At 32.2% G+C, this 23,931-nt stretch overlaps 2 protein-coding genes and 1 long non-coding RNA gene across 3 annotated transcripts; 2 read left to right on the top strand and 1 right to left on the bottom strand.

The window, feature by feature from the left end:
- Positions 1–854: 854 nt before the first annotated feature.
- LOC114162512 (tRNA (guanine(26)-N(2)/guanine(27)-N(2))-dimethyltransferase) lies at positions 855–3,872 on the bottom strand. The gene is made up of 6 exons (XM_028046430.1): positions 3,118–3,872; positions 2,786–2,986; positions 2,567–2,666; positions 1,934–2,134; positions 1,773–1,835; positions 855–1,158 (listed from the first exon to the last, which is right to left on the bottom strand). The coding sequence occupies exons 1-6, from the start codon at positions 3,729–3,731 to the stop codon at positions 1,045–1,047; spliced, it is 1,293 nt and encodes a 430-aa protein (XP_027902231.1). The 5' UTR covers positions 3,732–3,872; the 3' UTR covers positions 855–1,044.
- Positions 3,873–4,904: 1,032 nt separating this feature from the next.
- On the top strand, positions 4,905–9,046 carry LOC114162511. Its single transcript, XM_028046429.1, has 8 exons — positions 4,905–5,140; positions 5,613–5,789; positions 5,974–6,066; positions 6,610–6,792; positions 6,893–6,995; positions 7,068–7,250; positions 7,373–7,878; positions 7,977–9,046. The coding sequence occupies exons 1-8, from the start codon at positions 4,943–4,945 to the stop codon at positions 8,742–8,744; spliced, it is 2,211 nt and encodes a 736-aa protein (XP_027902230.1). The 5' UTR covers positions 4,905–4,942; the 3' UTR covers positions 8,745–9,046.
- Positions 9,047–15,962: 6,916 nt separating this feature from the next.
- LOC114162268 lies at positions 15,963–17,894 on the top strand. The gene is made up of 3 exons (XR_003599180.1): positions 15,963–16,038; positions 16,147–16,220; positions 17,683–17,894. It is a non-coding gene; the product is annotated as an uncharacterized LOC114162268 (long non-coding RNA).
- Positions 17,895–23,931: the final 6,037 nt, after the last annotated feature.

Raw genomic sequence — 23,931 nt, 5'->3', positions numbered from 1 at the left:
GGCAATAGTAAAGGTAAAGTTTATGGAACTGTGGACTTGGCTTCCAACATCTGCCACAAAGTGTCATCCCTCACTTAACCCTCCTTATTAGTTGTTATCATTTACTAGACTAACTATTGTGCTAAGATGAATGATTGCGTCAAGAGTTTAAGAAAGCAAAAGAATTGCCTGATGTGGCAATTCATAAGTACACACAAGTGAAGAACACACTGAGATTGATCCAACAACAATTCACAATGATGAGGGACCCAAATGTTCGTGACACTTCAACAAGTACAAGTCAGGTTCACCCTTATTATGCTGAAGACTGTGATGACAAGCCACTTTCTTGAAGTTTACCTGTAGTGTAAGATAAATTATTTCTTATTTAGATAATTTTGGTAACAATTTGGATTCTATATTTACATCTCGTCTATTGTGTTTATTCTAATTATTTTCATTACTTTTGTGGCTATTTCAACTCACCGGTCACTATGTTGTTCTGCCCAAAGCAATCTACCTTTTTTGTTCTTATTTCATGTAATATTTATCAATAAAATGTACATTTGGATAATGAAATTTCATTCTATTCCAATTTCAATTATAAGACAAGACTTAAATTATATTAGTAGTTTTTTGGATTAAGTGTTTTCCTATTTAGAAACATATATTTGCATTGTAATCTAAAATATGTTGTGGTTGGATATGAATTTAGTTTGGTATGATTTGAAATTCTGTTTTGTGGCCATTTGAAATAATTTGTGATCTCACATCAGGTGACTATTTGAAATGTTCGCGTGCATTTTACTGCAACGCCAATCCATGCTTTTGTTGTAGTGCACATTATTATTTTTGCAAATTTTGAACATTATCCGTTGATAAGAAATAATCATCAAATAACCATAAAGGCATTTCCATAATTCTATTATTAGGTTACATTTGCAAAATTTAATGTGAAAGTGGATATGACCATCACTTCTAATTTCCTGACATTTACCAAGCATCATTGCTTGTGACTGTAATATGCTTGTCTGGTTTACAACCAGAGGACTTTCAGCCCTTAAATTAAGTGACAGAAACCTGCAGTAGTTCTTTGGCAATCTTGATGCATTCTGTCATGGGGCAATTTGTCTTGATTGCATTTGTTGCAATGTGAGACCTGCTGGCAGCATAACCCTTCTGCAGTAAACAACATTAAAAACTTCTTAGTAACTATCTGGTTTCTGGAGCTCTATTTGGAGTCAGCATGAACAATGTATGATCTCATTATCTCATCTAACCAAAGAAAGTTATCAAACAGACATTGATTTTGATATGTTGTTAAGTATTGAAAGAGATTAAAGAGTGTGTTAAACTTTTTAGCTTTTAACCTCTTTTAATGCATCTTTTTCCTATAAAAAAAATCCAATAAGGGAAAGAATATACTCATGATACATAATAAAAGGTAAAACCCTTTCGTTTTATATTTTGGTAAACCATACACCAGGAAGCCAATCAGTTTTACTGAATAAGTAAAGTTTTGGGCATTTGCCTAAAGGGGGCGTGTTGACCTGTGATGTGAACATTGTTAAGCCGTAAATGATGTCATGGCTTAACATAGAAGTTTAATTAGTCATATTTGAATCAATATAAGTAAAAAGACTATCTATTTAAGCATCATTGATCAATAATAATGTTTCAGCAATTTTGAGAAAGATCTGAACTAAATTTGTGGCTAAGAAAAATCTTCCAAACATTATATACTCAATAAAGTACACAGTTATCATTATTTTTTCTAGATAAGTTAAGAGTACCTGGTGCATGGCGCTCATCAATGCCTTCAAAGGTGGAGAATTGATTTTTGCACGGCTAGCCATCTGCATAAACACACAAAAACCAGTATAAGCCATTCTTCTAACAGAGTAGCTAACATGATTTTACATTGCAACAAAGATATAATTTGAATAAGAAGCACCTCATCCAACTTGATGTACCCAAATGGCAACTTGGGGTCACTTTCATCCATCATCACTCTTATAAGCTTTTCAAGGTTGTCTTTACCATCACAGCCTATCCATCCCCACTGCTTGGCCAGATTTAGCATGTCCATAAGATAGGCACCATCATGAAGAGGTCCCGTCCAAAGAGGCCCTGATACCACAAGGGAGTTTGAAACCTGAAAAGCAAATTAAAACAGGAAATAATTTATGCACTCATATGAAGTAACATTTTTCTGCAATTTGATCTCCAGAAAATATAAACCACACAACACAACAAAGTTTGAATGGTTTTCCTCATTCCTGTTCCATAACCCATTCCTTAACATGTGTGAATAATAAAGGAATCCAAAAGGGAGGGGGTTACATCTTAGCTCTATTACATTATAAATTACTTTTCAAAAGAAGGAAAAAGAAACGAAAACACTCAGAATTGATTATTCCTTATGCAGTAACTGTTTAAATAGGAGTTTGAGACTAAAAAATAGAGATAAATAAAATATCATATAATTCTGAGAAGGATTTTCTGACAATGTTCCTTGACAGCCCAAGTTAAACTCACAAATATGAACAAACCTCAATGGTGAAGTCTCAAACAAACAAGACCATACCTGTGGCACGCTGCACGAGCAACTTATCTGACCAAGTTGATCCCAAGAAAACTCATGGGAATTTCCACATTGCTGGCAGTAACCAATGTAACCATAATGCCTATAAGAGTCACAAAAGTAGTAAATACAAGAGTAAAAAACATAGCAATTAAACGAGAACACACACACACACAAAAGAAAAGAAAAGCTAAGGTTAACGCAGACACAATGATACAATACCTAGTGTCATGAATCTTTCCACGATTCAATCTGAGCAAGACTCGAAAAACAGGTCCATGAAAAGCATAGTAAGAAAACAAGGGTGTGATATGATACCCCAAAACTGCAGCCTCCCTGGTAACCCCACCTATAAGCATTCGCAAACCAATCTCGTTCGAATACGGCATAGGGCGCACATAAGCTCCATATGCAGCTAAAGAACTGCGGAAAAGTAGAAAATTAATTAACCACTTGGGGATCTAATCTAAATCCATTACAACAGAACATGCAAATAAACAATCACTTAGTGACCATATATAAACACAGAGCAAAAGAATGAAAAGGATTCTTACTGATGAGGACGGTGGCCACCAGATGAGAAGCCATCAGTGGAAGTAACATAGAGCAAGCCACCGAATTTCAAAGTACTAATGGCAGACCTCAAGAACGAAGAGTCACTCCCAAAAGAATCAACATCAATAAAATCAAATAAACTCTTCTGCAAATAATAATCAGTCATAACCCTATTAGCTTCCAAATGAGTAACCACCCATCTCCCCTCCTCTTCGGAGGAAACTCTCGACAAATTCTCTACAATGGTGCTTCCATAATTCTCATTCCCATCATTTGCCGCAACAAAGTCCGCTCCAGCCTCGGCCAAGTACCGAAGTGACCGAATTCCACATCCACACAATGCGTCCAGAACGCGCAATCTTCCGTTACCCCTCTTGTGTAAAGAAGCGGCCAAAACGCCGAGGTCTCGGCCGGTGGCACTTTCCTCGCGAAAAAACGCATCTCCTGGGCTAAACTCCAAACCCCTTTCAATGAGGTAACTCCTCTCGCGGGTTTTCTGCGGAAAGACGGGAACTTTAGCGCTGTCGCACTTAATACCAGAGAAGGAGTTATTTGGAAAATACAAGCGAGGTGACGAAAGAGTTTGACAAGGAGAAGAAAGAATAAATAACATGTCGAAGATTACGCTTGAAAGAAATGTAACAGTCCAAATGGTCTTAAGTCAAGTGATGAAAAATTAAGACCCTGAGAAATGATGCTTGTGTGGCAATAACGGATCGAGTCCAGACTTTGCTTGTCAAATACAAGTGGTTTTATTTTTTATTTACTATATTTTTTTTTGTATATATAAAGAGCGAAGATCACGTTTCCTAGAACAGCAGAGTTAGCAGCTTCTAACGTCATGGACCACTGTGTCAGTGACTGACAGGGTGGGAGTTTCTTTAGAATTTTAACTGGTGTGAACGTTGGAAATGAGGTTCAGAGCTTGTGACCATGCTGCATTCGAGGCAAAAGCTATAAACTTTCTTCAGTTTCTGTAATAAATTTCGTTTCCCTTTAACCTCTGTTGGTGTGGGTGATAATTATTGAGGTATTCTGTGACTCAAAAGTACTATTTTCTTGAGTCATCCGTTTTTTGTCCATCTTTGTTCAATGTACATTCTTCACGATCCTCCTGTGACTGAATTGTTGAGTTCTTGAACGTTTTCTGCAAAAGGAACTGATCTTCTGGTGTTAATTTCTTGTGTTCTTCCTTTGAATACGTGTGCTGAATTTGATTTTCTGTGGATAATCAGTTATCTGTGTCTTGTTTGTGAACTGTTGCATGCTGTTACATCTTGTTTTATCCATGCTGCCAACCTTTGCCTAAGGAAATGAGACTTGGTTGTTGTTATTGTTCCTTAGGATAAATGAATATCAAATGTTTATGAACTGATGATGATTTGATAGATTTGCATGGCCAGATGTGAAGCTCTTGAAATGAATTGGTTAAAGTTTTCTACACAACATTAGCCCTGAAAATTTTGTTAGTGTCTCAAAAGCAGTGGCTGATATATACGAAGACAAAGTGCTTCAAAAATTTAGTAAGGAACCTAAATGCAAAATATGTCTTCAGTTAACAATTATTATCCTGCAACATTGGCTTGTTTATTTTAAATATAACTAGGTACAAATGCCCAATATTTAATCCTAGATTCACCAAAATGCAATTTGCCTAATTGTCTAGGTTTTCAGGAATGCAGTTCTCCTATAAGAAGATATTAGTTTTATGGACCAATTTTCTGTTTTACATGCAATCACTGAAGTTAATTGCCTAGATGTTGTGTTTGTGTTGTTGTCTAGGTTTTTATTTTGCTGGAGATCTGAGTTATAATATCTGCAGCTATGGATGATAAGAAAGAAAATTTGCTACCATCCCCACCTAGCCAGCTGTTATCAATTGATGAGGAAATTTGGAAGATGGCTGAAGAGAGGGCCCAAGAGATACTATGGATAATTGAACCAAATGTATTATCTGAGGAGAACAGAAAGGATGTTATTGATTATGTTCGGAAGCTGATAGGAGATTACTATGGAGCACATGTTAGAATCTAATAATCATGTTTATAATTTTTTTTTATTTTGTGGCATTGGTTTTCTACATTTGGTCTTTTCTTCGTTTACTGAAGTTGCTTTCTTCCTCTCATAATTAGTTGTCTGCTCTTGAATGTTTGCTGCTTTATAAATGATCTGCAGATAATTAGATCCGTTTTTGATGTATGCTGCTATGAATGTTCTTTGATTTCTGTTTAGAAATTATTGGTGCAAAACCCTTTTCCTTTTTCTATATGTATACTTTCCTTTTAAGAGCAGCTACATTCAAATATGATTTTAGATATGCAGATAATAAAACTTTTCCAATTCAAGATCAAATTTACAGAATATTTTTAAACCTTGATTGTCACTTTAAACTTTGAAAGCTTTTTGCTGCAAATAGAAAGTTCACTTAATTATTTTATGCCACTACAGAAGTGATTGTAAATGAATTTTTTACCTCTTTGTGGACCTCCTACAGGTCTTGGCATTCGGTTCTGTTCCACTAAAAACCTACCTTCCTGATGGAGATATTGACTTAACAGCACTTAGTCGCGAAGATACAGAGGAGGATTTGGCCATAACAGTGTGCAGTATACTTGAAAAAGAAGATGACCCTGAATACCAAATAAAAGACATACAACATATACCTGCACAGGTTTAGAAACAAAATTTTCTATTTCAACTGTTATCATTATCTTCCTGTTTTGTTTTTTTTTTTTTCAAAATGAATATGTTTATGTGTTTGACATGATTAGACAGGAGTGTTTTACAATTTTTTTGTCAAAGGATATCTGTCAACTTCATGGACTTCCTGTTTATGTTTTGATGATGAGCTGCAGGTCCAGCTTGTGAAATGTACGGTGAAAAATATACCAGTTGATATCTCTTTCAACCAGATGATTGGATTCTATACTATAAAATTTTTGGACCAGGTATTTGATTTCAATAATATTTGCACCTAATTGGGTGTTCTCTGATAGTTAAGTGTAACCAAAAAATACTTGTTAGTTAAGTATACATTTATCTGTGATTAGTCTTAGTTGTGCTTATGAAAATATATGTAGTGTTAGAACTATCATTTATATCAAATTTATCATTTAATATATTGGTACTGCACTTTTAGATGTTTCAGATGTCATGTAGACATTTTGAACTCATTTTCCTGTTACGTTTTTACATACCTGCTTGGCTTCTCCTTCTACTACAGTGTGTGTGTGCTATACATTCTTAGATATGTTTCCGAGGTCCTGCAGAGTCAAAAACTGTGTGAATGATCATGTAGAGAACACCTTAAAAAATCTGTCTCCATTTTAAGTTAATGTCTTATTTACTCAGTCCCTTTCCATTTTCTTGATACAAGTGTTGCCAATTCTATCTCTTCCTCCATAGTTCATCTATTTCTGATTGAAATTATATTTTTCATTCAGTTTCTATTTTGGTTCTGCTAAATTTTCTTGTTGGAAATAAATTTTTAGGTTGACCAGCTTGTGGGAAAGAACCATCTTTTCAAACGCAGTATCATCTTAATCAAAGCTTGGTGCTATTATGAAAGCCGAATTCTTGGTGCACACCATGGACTGTTATCAACGTATGCGATAGAAATATTGGTCTTGTATATCATCAATCGTTTTCATTCGTCACTGCGTGGTCCTCTAGAGGTGAGTCATGTCTTCCATCAATAACATTCTTAGGACCCTTTCAGCATTTGTAGTTAAATCTACCTGAAGAATAAAACCACTGAATCGCCGCTATTAGCAGGTTCTATACATATTCTTGGACTACTACGGCTCATTTGACTGGGACCACAATTATGCTAGTATATGGGGTCCAAAAGCCTTATCCTCGCTTCCAGAAATTCTTGGTAAGTGTTAAGTTGCGATGCAATGTATTTTTATTGTTCAGTCCTTGATGTATCCCAACTTGGTTGCTGCAGAAACACCAGAATGTGAACAGAGTGGATTCTTGCTCCAGAAAGAGTTTCTCAAAAACTTCAGGGATATGTGCTCTTCTAGCATAAGAGCATCTGAGACAGTGACTCCTGAATTTCCCGTTAAGCTCATGAACATCTTGGATCCTCTTAGAAATGATAACAACGTTGGTCGTTGTGTCAACTATGGTAATTTTGCCCACTTAAGCATCAATGGCTAAAGTTCATCATGTTTTGTACTTCATTTTCTTTATACCTTTAATACTTCATACGTATACATGGCGTTTGAAATTTGTAATGGTTATTTGCAGCCAATTTACATCGAATAAGATTAGCTCTTTCCTATGGTGCTAGAAGGCTGAAGCAGGTCCTCACACTTCCAGGAGGAAACATGGGTTCAGCACTTGAGAAGTTTTTCTTCTGTACTTTGGAAAGGAATGGGAAAGGAGAAAGGGCAGATGTTGATGTTCCTGTTTGTCCATTTGGTACTGGAAGATCTGAAGGGTCTGTTCTGGATGGAGACTATGCCAGTTACTGTTTTGACTCACAATATGATCAGCTATATCCCAATAATTCCATGCCAGTAACAACTGTGCATTCCAATTCTCCATCTTCACCTTCTCACGATGACATGCTTGCCCCATCAACCCAGCAAAACTGGAGCGAAGGTGATTTCCTGACATCACAGCAAAACTGGAGCATGATTTATCAAAGTGGTAGCAATGTATACATCCCAGCACAGACACTGTATCATCCAGCTTACACCATTGATGAAGTAGTAAAATCCCGAGGAACAGGCACATATATACCTGACTTGGTATGTTGTGTTTTTTATCAAACCCAATCTATTTATATTATGATAGCACACAGTATACAGTATATAGTATATGATCCTAAAATGGTTGAATCTTGCAGAACTATAACTCCTACTGGGATATACGCGCAAATGAGAACAGGCCAAGGAAAATTCCCATTGTAAAGAACAATGAATATCCAAGATCACCTCCTACAGTAGAGGTTCATTCTGAGATAAATTTGAATGCTGATTCAACGCCGTTTGAGTTCACAAAAGAAGACTTCCCTCTTCTTCCAGGCATTCCCAAGGCTAAACTTCCAAAACAAGCACAAGCGTCTGCTCCATTAGCAAAGGCATGTTCTAAGACAGACAAGGGTGGTAATTCGATGTTGTCTGAGCTCTCAAGTGCAGATTTGTCCCCCCTTCTTCCATGCGTTCGCAAGGGTAGATCACTAACACAAGCCCGAGACTCTACTCCATTGGAAAATGTTCATACTGTGACGGATATTGGTAGCAATTCGCAGCCTTTTGAGCTCTCAAAAGAAGATTTTCCCCTTCTTCCAAAGGTTTGTTCTGAGACACACAAGGATGGGAAGACAAAGTCGTTTGAGCTCTCAAAGAAAGATTTTCCTCTTCTTCGATCTTCAGTGAAGACTGTCCCATCAGAGTCTGCAAAGTTGACCAAGCAAGGTAAGAGTTTCCCATCGTCTACCCTGAAAAATATGGAGTTTGGAACTTTCAAGTATCCACAATCACTGAAGGGACAAGGTTTGCCAACAAAGAGTAAGAAAGAAGATTGTGGTGTTTCATTATCTCAAAAAACTGTTATGGTATTCCCTAAGGTGGCAAGTGAGAGGAAAGAGGAATCTCCCCAGAAGATGGATTGACCTTGTTAACATGGATTTGCAGAGTTGTAATATGTGGCCATGTTCTAGTATAATAGCTTTAAAATTATAGTCAATTTTTAACTTTTTTTTTTCTTTTAACAGTTATAAATGTGGGAGAATATAGAATTAGTTGCTGGTCTCAAACCTCGTAGGAACAAATAATTGGTTGGGATGCTAAGCAGTTCTGTTCTTGTTCTGCATTGGTCGGAATAGTAATAGTTTATAGGGACAGATTGATTTCTCCGTTGGGATGAACTTGTACATTAATATTAGTAGTAAACCTTATGATGTTTTATGGGTCAGTACTTATGGCTGAGTTTGAATTAGTAGTAAAAATGAACTGAAACGTTTTGGAATAAAAATGTTTTAAAACCGATAAAATGTTTACAAAAAGAAAAAAACAATTTTGTAAGAATTTGTTTTATGCTTAATTACTCCGAATATACCCAGTTTGGTTCCAAAATTTCAAAATAATACATCAATGTAATACATTTGTTAAGTTTTTACAAACGCAGTTAACGTGTCACGTGTCAGCATCTGGTTTTTTTAATTTTTTTAAAATTTTTACCCACATATATTTATTTTTTTCAATTTTATCTGAATATTTTTTTACAAAATAGATAAATATTGTGTCTCTTTTAAGACCAAATTTATTATTTATATAAATGTTCTATTTATATTTGTTATTAAAATGACTTATTAAATTAAGTATTGAAAATTATATTAAAGTTAATGATAAAAGTCATGAATAACAAATTTACCAAAAGTTTGTTATTCATGAGTATAACAAATATCAATGTAACAAAACTTAAATATGTTATTGATGACTTTTATCGTTAACTTTAATATAAATTTCAATACTTAATTTTATAAGTCATTTTTAGTAACAAATATCAATATAATATTTATATAAATAATAACTTTTGTAATAAAAGAGAGATAATATTTCTCTATTTTGAAAAAAAAAAATATTTGAAATAAATTCAAACAAATATAGTGAGGATTAAATTGAAACAAATAAACATATATGATACTAAATTGAAATAAATAGACATATGTGAGGACTAAACTGAAATCAAGACAATGACAATTGGCAAGTATCTTACCACGTGTCACTAACAATGTCACATGTCACATCAAGGATTTGACACGTCACAATTTAAAAAAAAAAATTCAAAAAAAAATTAAAAGAAAATTAAAAAATTAAAAGAATCCGAGACTGACACATTGTTAACTGTGTTTGCGAAAACTTAACGGAGTGTACTACATTGATACACACTCACGAATTTGAATACTAAATTGAAACAAACTTAAAAGTAGATACCATTTTAAAATTTTAGAACCAAATATGTTCCGAATAATTAAGTTTTTTTAATAAATATCTTGGACAATGTTTTGTTGGAAAATACTTCACTTTAAAATTATCTTAAATCCCCTATACACTAGATCCCTAGAGGGCGCGTATACAGTGGGGCTCCGTTGCGGAGATAGTGAGAGGAGTGGATTTTGTATTCGAGATTGATAGTGAGAGAATTTGTTTGTCAAAATCTCACTTTCCGGGAGAGAATACACCCGCTGGAAAGGAATAGATGATTTGCAGCATATGGGAACTCACATTAACCTAATTCAAATTAATTACATTTATTTCAAATTAATTACATTTATTTCAAATTAATTTAATATTTAAATACATAATTATAATCTTATAATTTTATTTAATAAAATATATTTTTTATTCATTATACTTGCAAATATTTCATAAATGTTTTCTTCACTTTCAAGATTCTTTTCCTCTAAACATTTAAGCCATGTTCGAATGTGTGGATGGTGCTCTGTAGATGAATGTGGTATAATGGATTTGCGGGTTTACTTACGTTTTTTTAGCTCATTTGGTTGGAGGGAAAGCGTTGATTTGATAAATAGGCAGAGTAACCCATCTCATCAAGGAAGAGAAGATTTGAGTGAATGAAGTATCATTTTATGATTTTGTCCCTGGCATTAAACTTAAACTTTAATGTGAGAGTGTTGTGTGTTGTGTGAAGTGTGTGAGAGTGACGAGGCACTGGTTAGTTAACTGGTGTTGGTGTGTGTTGTGTGGAGTGTGTGAGAGTTAGAGATATCAACGAGGCGGGTAGGATACGGATAATAACTCTTTTGTACCTTACTCGTTGGATAAATATTCGTTTCATACCCGTATACATATCCGTGCTAATATCTGTTATGCGAGTACTCACATATTTTTTTAATATCCACGGTACCTGTGGGTATTTACAAAAAAAAATTAACATTTAACAACATATGTCAATTTTAAGTATAAATTCAAATAAAAATGCAATGCATAATATTCATAAATTTCATACAAAGTGCAAATAACCTATTTAAATATTGTTGAATGACTGTTTTCAAAGAAATGAAGATTTTTCAAAACCAATTGATAAAAAATAACCATTCAAAATCAATGTGTTAATGTTTTATACTCGTAAGCCATCATCAAAGTTGCATGAACCACCACACTAGATCTAAAACGCAATTGCACAACCATCAACCAACGACTAACCAACAGCTCCACCATCATCCATTGCACGCGAAACCCACCACACAAAACGCCGTAATAGATCTCGCATTCATTGATCATATGTGCATCCCTTGAGTCGATCGAAGTAGCAGCTCAGAAAACCAAATCTCCACCGCAAACAACCAAGCGAAAATCACAACAACCTACATCACCAACCACCGCGCGAGTAGATCCACAAACTCAACAACCATCGAATCTACAAGTGCACATCACGCAAGCCTCAAGTCCACGAGCTACACTACACAAACAACCAAAGTAGATTTGTAAACAACAAAGAATTCCCTCCACGAACCAGTCACAAATTGTGACTCACACATATTAGAACTTCATCGAACATCACTCACTGAGTCACATGAGCACCAACAACGACCTCCTCTACAAATCTAGGATCACACTCGCCACAAAACATGATCTTTATTACAAATCAACGCGACTTACAGTCCTTGTACCTCCGCAAACCTATTTGCAGATTCACCGCGTCAACAAGACGTTGAAAATGATCATTCCATCAAATTTCTCGTTGCAATTTCAACAAATAAGGATGATTCTCCAACTACAAGGATTCATCTTTTCTGATGTAGAAGATCAAACTAAACTGCAACCACATAACATATTAAGATAAAATCATACTGAACCATAGCTTTGATACCACTTGTCGAATCCACGACACTTTTTATTAAGTATGAGAATATTTTCAAAACAACAAAAATAGTGAATCACCTATTATAAAGACTAGTGTTTTATTATAAATTATTGGTCAATAAAAGTTTGAAACCAATATGATATAAAGTTAAGGAATAAACCTAAGGCGAACCGGTATTCCAAATACCTTTTTTATCTAGACAAAAGCTCTCGTATATCATTCATAATCATCAAATGTGTACTCTTTTTAGACATCCTAAATAATAAAACATTACTTTGTAATTTTTCAAAATAAGGATGTGTAACCGGTTGGACCTTTCTAACATCATAACAATTTAAATAACAAATCATGAAGACTTAAAAGAAACTTCACCATCTTTTGTAAGCACTAGTCAAACTAAAATTACCACGAAATATAGTATTCAAGTATAAAATAGTCACTATTCCGTTTTGGTTTAGATGAAGGCATTACGCTTAGAGAATTACAAACTTGAATAGGTAGAGAGGATAAAAAAAACTTCATATTCCAACTTTCTAAATCTTGAGTTTGAATAGAAATTTTCACAATTTTAAAACATTTAAATACATTAAATTTAAATTGATTTACCTTTAAATTGTTTCTTTCCAAATATTTTGTTTAGATATGACAATTCAAATTTATTGATTTGTATAATATATTATATTAACATTAAATGAAAAAAAAATTAATATTGAATAGTGACAAATCATTCAAAAAAATATTAATATTGATTACATTTCTTTTAGTTGATTTTGGTTTTTTATATTTTTGGTTGAAGTTTGCAAATATTCTTAACTTATATTGACAAAGTTTTTTTTTATTAATCAATCAAAATTATCTAGACAATTATCAATTATTGTTTATTTCCATAACGGAGTTCACATTCTTTACTAGATTTTATTGTATTATTATCTGCTGAACATTAAAAATACACTATATTGACACTTTAAAAATCTTTTTAATAAATTTTAAAATTTTAAAATTAGTGGTTATCAATATATTTTGAAGATACAACATAAGGATAGTACAGAAAAGCCAGCGAGAAATCCAAATCCTTGCATAACGTTGTTGGTTGAGACTTTTTTTTTTACTTTTCAATTAATGTAGGTTGAAAAAAAAATAATCAACTAGATAGAAAATTAGTCATATTCAATGTTGACTAAAAATCTTTATTTCAACCAAGGTCAATGTCATTATTTCAATAGAGCTCAAACTCGTTACCAAGACTTGATTAATTCTTTTTTGATTAACTGCTAATTACAATCATTTAATCAATATTATGAAGTATTAGATGTCTGATATCAAAGTATGATAAACAACTTGTTAATTACAAGATAATCTCAAATCTAATAAAAGTTATATTTTTCTTCAAAAGAATTTTTCGTTGACAATTGAAAGGTAATATTAATCATTATGAATTTTTCTTTAAAAAAGTTCAATGGTCATATATTTACATGAACCATCTATATGTGTAATTTAACAAATTAGACCTCTTAACCTGTATATGATGAAGACCACTACACATATATTGATTTATCCAAATTAATGAAATTCTATCCTTAATAATCCTATAATAAAAAATAATTTAAATTTAAATTATATAAGACATTTTTCATTATTATAATTGATAACAAGAATTTAATTTTTATAAACATGATTTCGATGAGTTGGAACAATGTCTGTGGATCTAGCATTCAATATTGTTATAAGATGTATGAGGAAGCATGACAACAATAACATTATATAGACAAAAAAATATTATTTGTTTTAAAAATTTAGTCTAAGATGTACATGTATCATTACTCTTTATGATTGTGTGAAAGTTAGAACTGATAAGATATAGTCATTTGAGCAAAAGTTATAAGTGCATCCACAAACATAGTGTTTTAAGCTAATAAAAGTGATAAGATATCTTTCACTTAAAAAATCCATATTGCACCATTAATTTTCAATCACATATGTTCATATACACAAACATTTTCTCCACTCGATCTCTCAACACTTATTTTGTGTTTTGTGTAAGTAATTTGTAAGAGGTAGATGATAGATAATTTATTATTTGTAATGAATTTATAATAATACAATTTCTTATTAATATTTATATCTAATGACAAATAAAAACTAAATTAAAAAAGTATTAATTTACCAATCATTTTTAATTCTTTTTGAAGTATTTAAACATGTAAATATAAAGCATTAATATATAAGTGACCGTGAATAACTATATTTCATATTAGAAATTTATACTTTTTTTACCCTTTATCTTTATTTAACATATCTTTCAAATACCGATAAGTAACTATTTCTTTAATTTGATAATAGTTAAAATTACTTATTTTACAATATTATTAGTATTTGAAAGTTGTGTTCAGGAGGAAAAGATGGAGTTTACTTCTGATCTAAAATGAATACTACTAAACTATCACTTCTATATTAATTTTTTTATAAAAACTTATATGTTTATATGCTTTAAAATCTTTCACATTCACAATTCCTTAAAATGCATAAAATTCAGCACAAAAATTAAATTATCTATGATATATAATATATGCATTTCAACCTACTTTGATTAAAGTTAAAATTCACATCACAACATTAAAAACATTTGAACTTCTTCAGTAACAGAAAAGAAAAATTGTGATTTTTAAATAACCTTTTCTCATGAAAGTCACCACAACAACCAACTTCATTACCAACATACGTTTCCTATGTTACCAAAGTATGAAACATTATTTCAAGACAATACAAAAGTATTAATTTGGATTGATCAAATTAACTTTGCTCATTAGAGAAATGATATAAGACTGACAAAAAAGGTTGAAGTATGAAAAATTAAAAGAGACCTAACGAAAATAAGTGAAAAGACTTGATAATATTTCAACAATATTTATCTATAGAACCTATAAATCAACAGTTATCAAATACCCTCATAGCTAACATTAAATTAAAAATTATACCTGACAACGCAATTTTATGAACTAATAATTAGCTTTAAAAAACTAATACTAACAAATCAGTCTAAATCGTATAGCCGAAATATAATGAATTCAATTTAGTAAAAAAAAAACTGGAGATATCGAAAAATAAAATGATTAAGAATTAAAATATAAACTATATACGATATAAAACAAGAGGACAACGTGTGTGTGTGTGTATATATATATATATATATATATATATATATATATATATATATTAATTTCTACTTAAATATATTTACTACGAAATAAATATATCTATAATGCTATTTAAATTTTATTTGGTGTAAGTCTTAATCTGAGTTATACATAAAAATATATTTATATCTATATTCAAAAAAATTCTTGCAAACATTTTTTTTATCATTTAAATAACTATTATTTTAAATTAAAATAATTATATTTTTACTTTTATCATTTAAATAGCCATAATTAAAATTTAATTATTTTTAAATTAAAATAATTATCTTTTCATTTTATCTTTTCAAATAACAGTATATTTTAATTTAATTATTTTTTCAAATTAAAATTATTATCTATAATATAAAAAACAAATGCACCCATTTTATTTTTTATATAATTGTTTATTAAAATTAGAATGATTATCTAGAATAAAAAAAATCTATTTGTCAAATATAAAGGAAATAATAATGGATGATAAAGAGCAGAAATGACAATAAGATTCGATTTAAAACCAAACTTCGCCGAAAGACAAGAGAAAGTTTTTGCATTCGATAAAATCAAACTTTGATGCACAGACATGTTAATGAAGCTTATGTATTTGTCTCCATGACATATCTGAGACAGAAACATCTTAACTCGCTGAAAATTTGCTTGGATTTCGCACAATTTGTAAGGTCTAGTTTTTCTACCCTAATATTTTAAAAGCTGCTCTTAACCTAATGGGCCTAAGGGCCGGCCCAAAAAGGCAAATCAAACCTAATGTGTTTTAACTTTAACGCTTTGCTCACTTTTTCGTAAAAATAGAACTCTTACATCCTTAAGTTATTGCCGTCTTCTTTTGTTAGGGTTTACTCCCAATCTAGATACAATGAGCTCAGTTTCACCTTCTAGCCTCGTGTAAGTGTTCTACACCTCATACCTCATTTTTCCGCTTGTATGTTCATACTTCTAGTTAGGGCTTTGTCGTAGACTTACGTCAATACTTACTCCACTATTCTTTTCCAGCTTGGTAAATTTGTCCCTGAAGGTTCTGTGTTTTGCTATTGGAGTCGCACCATTCTCTTAGCCTTTTTTTCCAGGTAAGGGAAGCTAGGCCTTATTATTGTAATTCGATTTTCTATCAATTCTATTGTTGTGCTGTGATTTTATGGCTGGTGTGTTACTGTGAGAGCATGAAATGTCTTGGTATGTTGTATGGAATTGTGGGTGTGACTGTTGTAGGGAAATAGTGGCGAGGAACATGTGTTCTTGCCCAAGCGGACCTGTCTCGCCCATGCGAGACTTGCAGAAATAGGCCAGATCCACACTCGAGCTCTCGCTCAGGCGGAGAGCTCTCGTTTGAGCGAGGCATCTCGCTCAGGCGAGAGGGCTCGCCTAAGCGAGAACGCGTGAGGACTTTGGCTCGTCGCTGCAATTTTTAGCCCAGGCGAGGGACTTTTTCTTTGGGCGAGGAGTGGCCTCGCTCAGGCGAGGAGGGGCTCGCCTAAGCGAAAATTCGCATTCCAGCAACCCTCACTGTTGGTTGTCTCGCGTAAGCGAGGGCCTGCCGCTTGAGCGAATGAGCCCTTTTGCTTGAGCGAGGGTTCCTGACTTGAGCGAGGTTGATGCATGTGTTGGTGTGATGTTTGTTGTGTTTTATATATTGACTGGTGATCTACTGTATAATTTCATTACCTTGTTAAAAGCATGAATGAGTTAAGTATGCAAGAATTATGTGATCTTTGGATTGAAAATGATGGGTTGGATATGATCTTGGTTGTGATCTAATCGAGATGGTTGGTATCAAAGTGGCATGGTATTGATATGAGATGGAGTTCCATATTCATGGTTTGAGAATAATGGGTTGGTATGGATTCACTGGAAATACGAAAGAGGTGGATTATAAGGAGCTGGTATGTGATATATATATATATATATATATATATATATATATATATATGCATGTTAAATCCTTCTTGATTGATTGAGTATGATTGGTCCGTGTCAGTGCATAATTCCTTGGAGTTTCTAGGTGAGACTTCCAAGGTCGTGCTTTAGTGGTCGGGACGTAATTCCATGGCCCCTGTTAGTGGGTGTCCATGGTGGTGCCCCATCTATATAATTTGATAAGGATTCAAGGTAAGGATTGCATCCTGAGACTCTAAGGAATCAGTTAGTCTCACTTAGAACGGACTAACTCTTGTGGTGAGAGTAGCAGGAGGCCTGAAACTCATTAAGGGCTAACCTTGTGTGTGAGGGATTGATTCATTGTAACATTTGTAACACATAACTCGGGGGTGAGCAGAGGTATCCACCACAAGTGCAAGTATCCGTTGAATCTGACCAGATTATATGTATCCAGATGAGTCGAGTCGAGTCGTAGTGTATTGATGGAATGTTCATAACATGCTTGGATGATGTATGTGTTATTGACTGTGAAAGTATGTCTAACTGCATGATAAAACCACTTTTGGCTCTAGCTTACCCTTCTATTGTTTGTTGTGTGTTTTGTATGTGTGGTTCTCTCTTTTGCGATGATCATCAACTTGTTGATGTGAGCAGATGCGAGGAACACCGGTGGTCATCAAGGAGGTGATGGTTTCGCTGCTTAGTCATCTGGATCTTTCTACTTTGGGTTTTCTTTCTAGGCTATGGCCCATGTACTAGCTTAACTCTTAATTTTCTATTTTGTTCTTGTTGAACTTTGTAACGGTTTAGTTTTGGCATCGTAGTGTTCCTTGGATAATTGTAAGGAGTTAAGTTTAAACTCTGGAACTGCGCTGTTATATCTTATTTGTCTGACACTTTATTTTAATTATGTTTATTAATTAAATGGGGTGTTACACAACTACTTTCACGAATGCAAGTTCGCTCATGTTTATGGAATTATTTCGTATGACTTAGAGATCGAACAAATAAATAAGGTTAAATTACTCTTTTGGTCCTTATTTGTCATAAAATTTCAGTTTGGTCTTCTAGTTTTTCGTTGTCTCAATTTGGTCCTCATTTTCTTAAAAATGACTCAATTTGGTCCTTACCGTTAACTTTGACCAGACGGTGTTAAAGTCAACGCCACGTGTCAATTTCTGCGTTTTTTGAATATTTTTGAATATTTTTTTGATTTTTTTTTGAATTTTTTTGAATTTTTTTTTTATTTTTTACACGTGTCACTTCACAATTGTGCCACGTGTCAAAAATTAACAATTTTGACACGTGGCACAACTATGAAGTGACACATGTAAAAAATTAAAACAAATTTAAAAAATTCAAAAAAACCATAAATTGACACGTGATGTTGACTTTAAGAAAATGAAGACCAAATTGAGAGAACGAAAAACTTGAGGACCGAACTGAAATTTCACAACAAATAGAGGGACCAAAAGAGTAATTTAACCAATAAATAATAAGGATAATACCTATTTTTCTTTTATTCATTTTTTATTTCTTAACGTGATTTAATGTAGATTATTAATTAATGTATCATTATCTTTTTCATTGAAAGATCAATAACTCATACTAAATCAATAACAGATAGGAGTCAAAGTTTAATTTTTTAAATAATAATTTTAAAAATAAAAATGTTAGACAGTTCAAATAAATATAACGAGTGAATAACATAAAGATACAAAAACGAGACAATTTAAAAGATGTAAAGAATAAAATTTAAACATAATGCAATAGATATTAGGATTAAATATTGGTTTGGTTTTAATATTTGTTAAGTGTTTATAATTTGATCCTAATAATTTTTTTAATTTGGTTCTAATATTCGTCAATTTTGCAATTTGATCCGCTTTCCAACCGCACTATTAAATTAGTTAACGGATTATAAACCGTGATTGTCATGTGTCATTTTGTAGTTTTTAAAATTTTTAATTTAAAAAAATGCCTACGTGTCAAGCCAATATCATGCTACGTTTTATGATCAATTTTCTATATTCAATTGAGTCCTAACATTTGTTATTTTGTTCAATTTGGTTCCATTTTTTTTAAATTGAGTAATTTTGTCTTTTTCCAAATTGAGACCAAATTTAATTCCTATATAAATGTTATATTGATATTTTCTTTTAAATTCATATTTTTATTAAATATTTTTGGTTTAGGTTAGAGTTGGTTTAAAATTAGACCGAAAATTTTAAAAGTGGAAAATAGCACCATTAATTTAAAAATTTAAGAGGTTGAAAATCACATAAGGTATTAAAAATCACATAAACATTATACCAATCAATTATATTACTTTATATTATTTTTAACCGCTTAAAATTTTAAATCAATGGTCTTATTCCCTACTTTAAAAGTTTTAATTTTAAACCAATTCTAACTCTAAATTAAAAATATTTAATAAAAATCTGAATTTTAAAAAGAATATGAGTTCAACATTCATATAAAATTAAATTTGATCTCAATTTGGAAGGGGACAAAATTACTTATTTTAAAACAAAATTGGAACCAAATTGAACAAAAATAACGAATATCAAGATCAAATTAAATATAAAAAATTGACCCTGACACGTGGCATGATAGTGGCTTGACACATGGACATATTTTTTTAAAATAAGAAAGTTTAAAAATTAAAAAAAAAAACACACACAAAATGACACGTAGCAGTGATTGTTCACAATCCGTTAACTATTTTAACACTGTCCATTGTGACTGGAAAGCCACAGTCTCGCAAAATAACAAAGTGGGGAGGAGACAGTCGTTGGAAAACGATTCGACTACAGGTATGCCACTTACATCGCCTAGAAGAATGTTGGTCGGAAGTTGAGAACAAATCATGACGATTACCAATACATGCTCCCTCCTCTAACTACCTCTAAGGCATTCATATTAGCTGACAAGTAGGTGACTTAAACATTTAAAATTCCCTGTGAAATCGTCTTGGTTCATGGGAGAGACTTCCAACCTTAGTGGGAGTTCTACCGCACGTATGATCATGAAATTGAGTGATGCTTTACCCTCTTTGGGCAACTAGCCATAGTGGTGGAAGAAGGACTTTTGCAGAAGTATGCTTGCCAAAGGGACCCATGAGAAAGGAGGGCTGACAAGTCTCACGCAGACAGGTGGCTTTGAAACAAGTTCACAAGACTCCTATTTTAGAAGATTTCAGTACTATCACAAGAGGGTTTGTTGGAACGTTACACCTGAGAGGCATATATGCACATTTGACCTAGTCTTCTCAAACGTAGATCGACAAGATGTTGTCTCTCATAAAAATGACCCAGTTGTGTTATTGATGATCATGATGGGCAAAAATGTGCACCATGTTCTCATAGACCAAGGGAGTTCGACCAATGTCATGTTCCGGGACATATTTGTGGGACTCCAAATTCCAAGGGACCAACTTCAACCCTTTAATCGAGTTTTAGTGGGATTCTTTGGGGGAGCAAGAGGAGGAAAGGGGGTATGTGGATTTAAGGACAACTTTTTCAAATGATAAAGTTGTTAAAATAATAGTCATATGTACATCATTATAAACGTCCCATACTCTTACGACTTGCTACTGGGTCGACCTTCATTAAATAAGTTGAAGGCAGTGGTCTCCACGACCCACTTAAAGATGAAGTTTCCAAACTCAGACAGCAAAATGGTCACAATGAGAGTAGATAAAAAATTTGCAAGAGAATGCCATGAGAAAAGCTTGAAAACTCGACAAAGCATGTATTGTATTGCAACCTTGGCCAATTCTGACATCATAGAGCTAGACCATCTAATCATTTACGAGAATAGAAGACTGTAACAAATAGGGACATCAAGGAAGTGAAGCTTGGAGAGGGTAGGATGGTTAAGCTCGGTAAGGAGTTGAGGGCATTGTGTGAGCGAGAATTGACCAAGGTGTTGAAATCTAATGTATAATCTTTCGCTTGGAGCCCAATAGACATGTCAGGTATTGTCCCAAATTTCATGTGTCGTAGATTGAATATGGATTTGATGGCTAAAGCGAATATCCAACACCCCGAGTGGTTCTCTAGTGATGGTGAAGAAGGCTAGCGGTAAATGGAGAATGTTCCTAGACTTCACCGACCTGTAGATATCTTGCCCAAAAGATTCCTACCACTTGCCCAGTATCAACATGGTGGAGGATAGCGCATTAGGTTATGGGTTGCTCAAATCCATGAACGCTTACTCAGGGTACAACAACATTTGCATGCATCCTTCGGACAAAGAGAAACAACTTTAATGGGGAAACAACAAATTAGTGTTTCAGGGTGATGTTGTTTGACTTAAAGAACACAGGTGCAACCTACTAAAAGCTAATGTATAAAGTCCTACAACCGATGTTGGGGAGGCCATCACAAGTGCAAATTCCCTATGACTCTAATTTCATTACATGTATCTGGATAATTAAGTTAGTATGTCTTCTATGTTTGGTAATACTTGTTGCTTTTGTTTAAAGTGGTTTGATTATTATTTGTTCCTTTTATTTTCACTAACTTACCCTTTCTCCTTGTGCTTTTGTTTTTCTTGTTTGTCTTATCTTTGCAATGATCATAAAAAATTGTCAAGGATTTTTTTTTTATAATTAAGTTTAAAAAATCAATAAAGCTTTGTTGCTTTCTTGTGAGTAATAATTATATTATGAATTTATTATATAAATAGTATAATAATGAAATTTGAAAAAAAAAATGTAATTTAAATTATTCTTAATCGTGTAGCAGAATATTCACATTTACATAAAAACTGAGAGGGGTGAATTGATTTGTTAATAAAAATTGTACTCTTAAAACTTTTTCCTTTTAATATCAAAGTTCATTAAAATCATTTCCTTTATTTTAATAATCACAACAGAATAAAGAGTGTGTGAAGAGAAAATTGCACAAAGTATTTCATACTAGTTTGGATCAAATTGTTAATCTCTCTAAATAGAGATTAACTCAAACACTAAAAATAAACCGATTACAAATATGAATATCAGTTTAGGATATAAAACACCTCTCGTGAAGCCACAAAAGATGATAAATACCTCTCTTGAAATCCACAAGGGACGAACACCTCCTTTGAATCCTACAAAGGATGAAGACACCTCTCTTGAATCACACAAGAGATGAATATAAGTGTGTTGAAAACAGACTTAAAATTTAAATATGTTTTTACCCAATAGACTTAAAATTTAAGTTTGTTATGGTCAAAACAAACTTAAATTCGTCGTTTTTTATGTAAAGTTTATCCACATTTAATTCTATTGTTCAAAAACATACTTCAATTTTAAATAATGTTAGTCAACAACAGGCTGCAATATAAGTGTGTTAACAAGAGACTTAAAATTTAAATATATTTTTACTCAATAGACTTAAAATTTAAGTTTGTCCAATCTAAATCTTTCCCAAAATAGACTTAAAAGTCCAAAATAACAAAATTAGAAATCCTTTTTTCCACTTGTGCACTTTCAAAATTAGGATAAGAATATGAAAGATCAAGTCACAATTGCTGCTTTGATAATCGATTATGCTTTTCTCGAAAAAAATTTTACTGAGATAATCGATTATCACATGAGATAATTAAATAAAAACTTTCTCAAGTGGTTTACTACTTGGATTCTGCATTTTAGCTCTTGATCTACTAATTTAACTATTTTAAATAAGATACACAAATTACAAGACTTCAACAACTAAACTCTTAAGCTTAAGTTTTCGGTGTATCTCTTAAATCCAAACATTCTTTAAGTTTTCAACATTTCTTCATTAAATCTTATAGACTTCTTCATAAGTCCTATATGTCATTATCAAAACTCTTTAATGAAGCAATATCTCCATCTTCTTCTTTATATCAATAATTGTAACATATCCAAATCTTATATTAATTATATTTACTTCTATTATAATTATCTTAAAAAATTTATAAATTACAAATTTGTAATATTTTAACTAAAAATGTTTAGTTCTGTTCATTCGTACATAGTTAATATAAATTTTCGTATTCAATAAAAAAATTAACCTAAATAAAATATTAACTAATTTAATCTAAATAAATGTAATTTCTAACTAGTTAAAAGTTGGCTAATTTACAATTCAACTAAAGCCCTAATAATTACAATTTCAAAAATTAGAACTTTTTATAATAAATAATTATTTTTCTATAATGGCATAAAAAAATTTAAATTATAATATAATTAATTATAACTTTTTATAATAAATATTATTTAGGTTAATGGCGTAACAATATTTTTTTTATAATGGCGTAACAAAACTAGCCTAACAAAAATTTAAATTAGATTTTTTTTTTATAATTGTGTGATAAATTTTAAAATATTATTTTATTATAAAATACATATTTGTAATTCATTTCCTAATTCACAGACCTAATCCTAAATCAATTTTAAACGTGATATACAATCAGACCTAAACCTAATATAGAAAATACCATCATATTTACTAAATAAAAAACATACATTTTTAACCAGAAAAAAAAAAAGAACAGTTTTCCACTTTAAGAAAATCATTCATATTCATTCATCATATATTTATTCAACACAAAAAAAATTTAGAAGTATTCATTTTCATACCAAACATAAGATGCGTATGTACATATACAATCAAACTTACATGAAGAAAAAAAAAAACTAAGAACTGCTTGTCATACAACACAGGTGCAAGATAGCATAGTAAAAAAGGTCAAAGGAAATAACTCAAGCCACACTGAGAAGGGGAAAAAGTGAAAAAGTGGAAAACTGAAAAAGAACAAGGTCGGAGTGCTAACGATAGACGAAATATTTTGGTTTTCCTCACAAATATCTTCGTTTTCAGAAAAGATTACTCTCCCCCACTTCTCTAAATATGTCCTTGCAAATCTTCTCAGATTAGCAGAACAAAC

This window comes from Vigna unguiculata, chromosome 9 (assembly GCF_004118075.2).
Source record: "Vigna unguiculata cultivar IT97K-499-35 chromosome 9, ASM411807v1, whole genome shotgun sequence".
Lineage (NCBI taxonomy): Eukaryota > Viridiplantae > Streptophyta > Magnoliopsida > Fabales > Fabaceae > Vigna > Vigna unguiculata.
This window is presented reverse-complemented; position numbering and strand designations above follow the sequence as displayed.